The sequence below is a fragment of the Apaloderma vittatum genome, unplaced genomic scaffold, assembly GCF_000703405.1.
Source record: "Apaloderma vittatum isolate BGI_N311 unplaced genomic scaffold, ASM70340v1 scaffold4968, whole genome shotgun sequence".
NCBI lineage: Eukaryota > Metazoa > Chordata > Aves > Trogoniformes > Trogonidae > Apaloderma > Apaloderma vittatum.
In genome coordinates, this window is record NW_009731123.1 from 79075 (window position 1) to 86990 (window position 7916).

The 7916-nt window shown below is 45.8% G+C and overlaps 1 protein-coding gene across 1 annotated transcript in view; it reads right to left on the reverse strand.

Moving 5' to 3' along the window:
* Positions 1 to 1645: 1645 nt before the first annotated feature.
* Positions 1646 to 7916, reverse strand: part of LOC104278171 (interferon regulatory factor 4) — a gene marked incomplete at its 5' end in the record, with an annotated part of 6477 nt that continues 206 nt past the window's right edge. Inside the window, 3 exons of the mRNA XM_009875071.1 lie at positions 1646 to 1789; positions 3729 to 3841; positions 7739 to 7916. The exon at positions 7739 to 7916 is cut by the window's right edge and continues 206 nt beyond it. Coding sequence (XP_009873373.1) covers positions 1646 to 1789; positions 3729 to 3841; positions 7739 to 7916 — 435 coding nt within the window. The remainder of the gene's footprint in view (positions 1790 to 3728; positions 3842 to 7738) is intronic.

A 7916-nucleotide genomic window follows, 5' to 3' on the forward strand; every position in this document is an offset into this window, starting at 1 on the left:
ACATCAAATATTTGTATTGTACCAGTTCAGTTTGAACACAAAAATCCCTTTCAGAAAAATGTACGCACAGGCCAAACGCATCCGCAGAAGTTCATCTAGAGCAGTGCTTTTAATGTCTAAAAAAAAAAAAAAAAAAAAAAAAAGAGGTCTCCCCTATGAAAATCCTTAAGCCAGGAAAAAACACTTCAAGTAACAACACGAGAGTAAAAATGATCTGCTGATTCCACTTGGCACTGTGGAGAAGGAGAGGGATAATATATCCCAAATGAGTATGCATCTTTAAGATGTATAAATTCCAAGTCCCTAGAACACAAGTCTGCTGCCAGACCAAGTACCGGCTTTTCTTCCTCATTTGGAAAGTCAAGTGAACTGTCTGTTAAGCATAGGGAGATCGTGTTCTGGAGCTAAAGCTGTTAAGATCACACAGTCTCGGCTCTCCAGCAAGGAAATTTCAGTGACACGCACACCCAGCAGACCTCTTCTCTTTGCCTTTGTAATGACACCCTATCATTAAAAGCTGCAAATAGCATCAAATTACACTCGTGTAAAATTTTCGAAAATGAATGTTAAAACAAGTATTTCTTTGACTGTCTTAATATGGGAGGCCAAATGCTGCTCTCTCTGAACTCTCCCTTCACCTTCATTTCAGTATCACGGGAAGGAAGACAGAGGTGGTGGTTATCTTTAACTGGCTTATGCAGGTGACATCAAAAAAAAGGGCTAGCAGGACCATTCCTGTGCTATTTTCAAGGTCTGACAATTGAATTCTAATGCACACATACACACATATATATATATATGTGCATATATATATATACACACACACATACATATGTGCATTAGAATATATATATAATGCATGGTAGCTTTCAATTATAAGAAAAATGTCATTTATTTTTAAAGCTGCTCTTCGGGACTCTAGACTTTTAGTGGTCAATCCACTAAATCCACAGGTAATATGAGCTGAAGTATCACTTTTCTTAACACAGTACCATAAAAGCATCACCTTAGAAACTGCTATTATGGGGGCTAATCCAATAACAACAGTGGCAGCAACAAAATTCATTGTCAGGACAAATGTCAGTCAGGCATTAAAAAAATATCTCTGAAGAATTGCATTGTTTTTAAAAAATACACTGAAATATTTGATACAAGAATATAGGCATCACACGGATCTAAATTTATAACCACTTACATGTATTAACTAAGTCTCAATAAACAATCTACGTTTGCTACCCACCTATAGTAGCTACGACTTCAAATTGGGAACATTGCAAGTTTATGTACCTTCCCTGAGATCAGTAATCCCAAATAAATAGCCCTGCAAATGTAACAGTGTAAACACGCTGGATTTAAGTCTTCGGTAAGATTCAGTCCTCAAAACCCAAGGAGAACATTAAGCAAACGTAAACACAGCAATCATTTTGTCAGTTTTGAGTTACTCTCTGAGACAGCGGAACCTATGTGGGACGTAGCATCCGAACGCTGAAGACCCATCATTTGTATCATACAATATCGTTGTCCTAGTTCGCTTTCCTATCATTGGACCCCTGAACACATCCAGCTGTGATGTGGCTTTCCAAATCATGACCCAGATCTGCTCTTCCAGTCTCTACAATCTTTACAGCGCCTTTAAAAACACTCTTTATTCTTGAATAGAGGAATGGCGAATAGATCTGTGATAATCCTCTGGGCTAGTCACAAGCTCTGGTAAATCATAGCCTCTCAGCAGATGTCCACTGTTTTGTTGAGCAAAGTAATACAGCTGCCTGGCAAACATGGGTTCAACCTTAAGAACAGACAAAACGTTAATCAGACATGTGACAAAACTTCACGCTCCTCATCTTAGTTACTTACAGTAGTTTTAAGTTAAAAACAAGGCGGAACAAAACAGTTCTGCTTACCAAAATGAGAAAATTATTGCAGTGGTCTCACTGATGTGTTTTAAGCTAGACCTTGTCTGCTCTGCTGCCAAGTGCCTACTTTAGAAGGGCATGTACCAGTGACAAAACGATGTGCGAGCAACTGCAGCCCCTCAGCCAGCCCCGGCCATGAGAAGTGCCTACAGACCAGCCATGTCCACGGCCACTCGACGTGTTGGGATGCAAACACAACACACTGGAAGTCTCATCTGAGGACTCACTTTGAGGACTTGAAATGCTGGAGCCCTCAGGTGGATTGAGATACCCCACTCAATGACTCTGTTTGGGGCTAGACTTCAGTCTGACACCAAGGTTACTCCTGTTTCTGTTCATTCAAGCTCTGATGAGGAATCTCTTCAGCCAGCAAGAGGGATTTGTATCATTTAATGCTGCCTTCACTTCTGCCTCTTCAGAAACCACTGTCTCTGCTCAGGAATTTGGGCTCTGACTGCAAATATTATAAGCTGCATGCTGAGAACAAACACCTGAAGCTCTCCTCAGGGGATGGACAAGCTGGACATCTCCACAACCCTCTCCTGTTGGTCACGTAACCCCTCCACGTTAAGACACAGACATCATTTTGGAGGAAAAACACACTGTCTGTGGGTCCTTGCCTCTGGGAAGGGAGAAAGTCAAAAGGAGCCGCCTCACACATCCCCTTTCCCTTCCTCTCATCAGCATTTGGAGGCAGCTGAGCACCTCCCATCCCACCATGGGGGAGACGGGAAGGCAGGTGAGCCAGACAGCTCTCGGGGCATACCTGTTTGGTGGGATAGTGGAGCCCTACCAGCCCGTGAGCTGGGACAGCCTGAGAGGTTGAGGAGTAACTGCTAAGGACAAAGCAAAGTTCTGGAAAGAGAAGGAGGTACAGGCTTACGGAAAAGATGCCAGGACAGGAGATGAGAAAGGGACTGGAAAGGGGATGCTATGAAGAAGTGATGGAAGGCTGGAAAGCCAAAATGAGGATGGAAAAGAATTTAAGGAGACACAAGGTTGGAGAGCTACCTCTGGAGGGGTACCTTGAGATGGATTTGAGAGTTTCCCACCTTCCACGCCAGAGGTAGGAAGAGTGGATAAGGGGAGGCCACGCCTTATGACAAAAGTCTGACTTGGGACCCATGATGCTACCAAAAGGGCTTTATTAAAACTAAGACACTAGTTTTCTTCCCAAGGACGCAGTTATCTAAGGCCCGCCGCTAACGTGTGCTTATCACCTCTCTTGTGGTTTTATGGGCCAACACAGTCAATTTAGAAAGTACCTGGTCTCAGTCTCCGTCATCACCCTCTCTCAGATAGCATCCCGAAACGTGAGCTTTGAGTGGGTGTGAACTGTGGTCAGTCAGAGCGTGAGCTGCCTTAATCCCGAAGCTGCACAGGCAGCCCCTGCCTCCTGTCCATCCCCTGCCATACAGGCTGAGATTCTGGAGCACCTTCAGGTGCAGAGGTTCTGACAGCACCACGACCTGTCTCGGCCTGGCAGCCCAAGGAGCTGCGCAAGGGAGCTGGCAAGAACAACACAACCCATGTCCTTCCAGGGTACCGTTCAGCTTTAGGCTTCGAAGGGCTCTGCAAGAGATCACGGATGATGCCTAGGCTCTGCAGATAGGGAAATCAGGTGCCCTGACCTACTGAGGCAAACCAGTCAGTCCTTGGCAGATCTGGGGATTCAATCCTGGTCTGGATGGTGCTGCACTTTCACGAATTTAATGCCTCCCTCACAATCTACAAGAGGCAGAAAAGCCTGACTGGCAGATTCATATCCTTCGAGGAATATATTTCTTTAGGTAAAGCAGAAGTCCGACTTACATGGGCTGTAATTAGTTTCCTCTGCCTCTGCGGATCTGGAAATTCCTCCCCAAAGCACAGAGCGACCTGGTATCTTGGCAGTGGACGTCCATGGTGAGCAAAGGCTTGCAGCTCTGGGAAGAGAGAAAGGTCCATGTTGTGGTTTAAGCCCAGTAGGCAGGTAAGCACCACACTGCTGCTTGCTCCCGAGGCCAGGATGGGGGCAAAAAGTAAGAAAACTTGTTGGTTGAGATAAAGACAGTTTAATAGATAAGAAGAAAAAAAAAAAAAGGAGAAAAAAAAAAGAAGATTAAAAAAACCAAAGAAAAAGCAATTGCTCACCACCAGCTGACCGATGCCCAGCCAGCCCTCAAGCATCAGCAACCTCTGGTAAACTCTCACCTTTACTGCTGACCACGAGGTCACAGGGCAGGGAATATCCCTTTAGTCAGCTTGGGTCAGCTGTCCTGGCTGTGTCCCCTCCCAACCTCTTGTCCACCCCAGCCTACTTGCTGCAAGGGCAGAGGGAGAAACAGAGAAAGCCTGGATGCTGTGCAAGCACTGTTCAGCACTAGCTAAACCATCTCTGTGTTATCAACACTGTTTTGATGACAAATCCAAACGACAGCCGCACGTGGGCTGCTATGAAGAAAATTAACTCTATCCCAACTAAAACCAATACAGGCCAGTAAGAGTTTGTGGATGGCTGAGCTCCAAATAGACAACCCTGGAGCACAGCGGGAGAAGATGAAGTAACTCCAGGGGAGGATGGGAGAGGTCAGGAACAAGGCAGGAGGTAAGGAAAAGACACTGACTTTGGAGACTTTCTCAGAGATCAGAGGGAGCTAGTTATAACACTGCGATTCTTCTCTTTGCCTTGCCTCATAAATCAGTTCATAGGCACAAACCTGGCTGCCTTCCAATGAGTGTTTCTCCTGGGCCTTGATGGCAGAACCTCCCGGAGCAGATGCCAGCAGTAGCCGGGACCCAGCAGCACTGAAACTCATGGCTTGGTAAAGCCAGAGTCTCAAAATACTGCCAGGTGCAGAATTCTGCTTCAGCCAGACACAGCCACATGAGGGATAGGGAGGCACAGAAAGGTGAAGGACCTTATCTAAGTCATGCACTAAGCCAGCAAAAGAGCTTGTGTCTTCTGTGCTCCTGCACTCCCTTCACTAACCCACACTCTTATGCAAAGGGAAAAAGTCAAATCATATTATTACTCCAACAGTCAAAGTGGTCCCTACAAAAGATAGTGGGAGAGGCCTCTGTAAGAAACTTCCACTTGGAACAAAATCACTATTTTGTGGCTTAGACACTCTATTTCCTTCCAGAAAAAAAATAAAAATAAAAATTGCATTTAATACAATATCCTTATTAAAGTCTACATTATGTGAAGTGTTTCTACATAGTTGACTCATAAAGATTTAATTTATAACCCTGCTTATACTTTCTGGAAATAGTTAAAATTAATATTAAAACTAGTGTCTTATAATGAAACACTCTCTACTATAGGGAGAGGAAAGGAGAGGAGAGGAGAGGTCTTTGAAATGGCAGGGCAAACAGTATCTTTTCCCAAAATACACCCCTGCCATTTCTTCTCTAACCAAAAGCTTTTCAGACCACGGTGTGATTTCAGTGGCTACAACAATAGTGTCCCAACCTGTGGCTTGGGACTACTGGTCTTACTGGAAGGGTCAGTTATAAGAGTAAAACAATGGACAGCTCACTTAAAACACAAAGAACAGTTTTTCCCAGGGTCTCCCCCAAACCCCTGTTTTCCTTTTTGTCCCTTTCACAGAATCACAGAATGTGTTGTGTTGGAAGGGACCTCTAAAGGCCATCTAGCCCACCTCCCTGCAGTGAGCAGGGACATCCTGAACCAGATCAGGGTGCTCAGAACCCCGTCCAGCCTGACCTTGGATGTCTCCAGGGATGGGGCCTCCACCACCTCTCTGGACAACCTGTGTCAGTGTTTCATCACCCTCATTGTAAAAAATGTCTTCCTTATATCTAGTCTAAAGGCCCCTAGTTTTCTTTGGCCTCAGTAATTCTCTAAATATTGAAAATCTGTGGGAGTGATTCACAGTAGCCCATGGCATGGACCCGAAGAACACCCTTTCTTTCCCCCCAACAGGACGCCTGAGGTCCACCTTGTGCTTTTCCAAAACCCTCCATTCATTCCATCTCACTTTCCATGCCCAAGTGTCTCCTCCAGCACCACAGGGCTCCCCACACCTCTCCCCGAACCTTCCCCATCCCATGCTACTCCAGCTCCAGCTGCATGTCCTTCCACCAAGCCAACCCTCTTGTGGCTTTGCCCTCAGGCTCCCAAATTCTCTTCCCTTAACCTCCAACTCTGCACCCAGCCTAATTTACTGCAGTTATTTTGTGGAACTCCCCAGAGATCATCCACCTAGTTTCTGATTTATTGCCACTTTAGCTTTCTCAGGAGTACAGGCTGGTGAACATGGGCCTCAATGCTCCAGTGCATGGCCCAGCTCCTCAGCAGGGTCCTAACAGCTCAGCAGTTCTGCATCTGCCCCCTTTTCTGCTGTTCCAAGATTTCCTCTCATGGTAGAGATCTCCCATCTCTCTTTCCAAGGAAGGCTCAGTTTCCTAAGTGGGGAATTCCCAAGCTTGCCTGCAGTCTGGGACTTCAGTACATTCAATTAACATGCAGATGCGATGCACCCGTGGCAAGTCACTTACAAACCCAGCTGAGCATCAACACCCGCAAAAGCTCACTTTGCACACACCACAGACTATGACTTCAACCACATGCTTGGGTTTGCACAGGCGTTGGTGCATAAGTAATTTAGGAGGGGGGGAAATAACCATTGCTTGAGCTTATCTTTGGGTTAGGTGTCTAAAAAGAGATGTCCTGTCAACCGTTTGGAAGAACCCAGAGTACATCTAAAAAAACACCTGAGAAAAGGGAAAGGGGTTTCCAAAACCATCATCAGAGGCAGAATTATATGTCTTTAAATTAGCATGTGATTGAAGCCCTAAGCCAATACTCTGACCTCAAATTCCCCTTTCTAACTGTCAATTCTCACATCTATATGAGTCTTCTCTCTTCCAATGCATTTCTTGTTCAACCATTTTTCTAGGACGGTGCATCAGCCCTGGAATATAAAGTATGCTCAAGCTATTGGTTTGGGTTTGGTAGGGTTTTATAATTTTTGGAAGAATTATTCTCCCGAGAGAGTCATGCCTGTGCTGATGCCCTGTTCTAATGGGAAAACGCACCAAACCATAAGCACGCACTTCACCTATAGTGGTGCCACACATCCCAAAGAAGGGCCAACGTGTACTCCTGCTGTCCTCTGGGACAATGACTGGCTTCCACCACTTTCTCTGGGTGGGCAGTTTTCCTCCTTCTAACTGCTCAGAAGTGCTGGGGAACAGGGTTGAGGCTCTGCCCCTTGCCTCCACAGGCTGGAAGGAGAAGACATCATCCTAAAGTGTGCCCTTCCCTTCCCCTGTACTGCAAACCAAGACCTTCCCACAGAGCTCTGGAGAGGTAATGCACCTCCTCGTTTAGAGTATTAGGCAACCCTGAGACTCCAGAACTTGTGAAATCCTTTTTACCCCCCAGATATCTTTTAAACACTGGCACAGACAAAGAAGGAGGCTTTCTACTGAAATTCTTGCTGGTATTTGTGTACTTTGAGCAAAACCTCAGGCTCACTCTGGGTCAAGCTAAAAGCAGTATGAGTGCAGACATAGACCTACTCAGGACTTACACCAGCAGATCTAAGATCGGGATCCACTTTTCTCTGCCACTCAGTTAATGGAAAGACTATTTTTTTAGGTTCCTCCTTAGGCTTTTTAAAGAGATGTGGGGTTTTGGGTGTCACCAGCTGGGCATCAGTTCAGTCCTGCTGACTTGTGCAGGAGCACTGAATGTGCACAGAAGCGAGCAGGGGTAATTCTTACTGCAATTCACACGGTAACATGAAAAGCTGATGTGGAGAGCAACCAGGTGACATCTCCAGAAACCACACCAAAGCCGTAGAGGGAATTACCTGCTAAAAACTGCTGAGTATCAAAGAGTTTGCATGTTTGGTCCCGCTCCAGCTTGTTGGGTCGGTCACTGCAGAGTGCCAGAGGCCCATCCCAGTAGATCCTACTTTGGCAAAGTCTCTTAGCGTAGAGGCCATCAGGTGCCATCCACAGTATTACTCCCCGTTCCAGGTGGTTCAG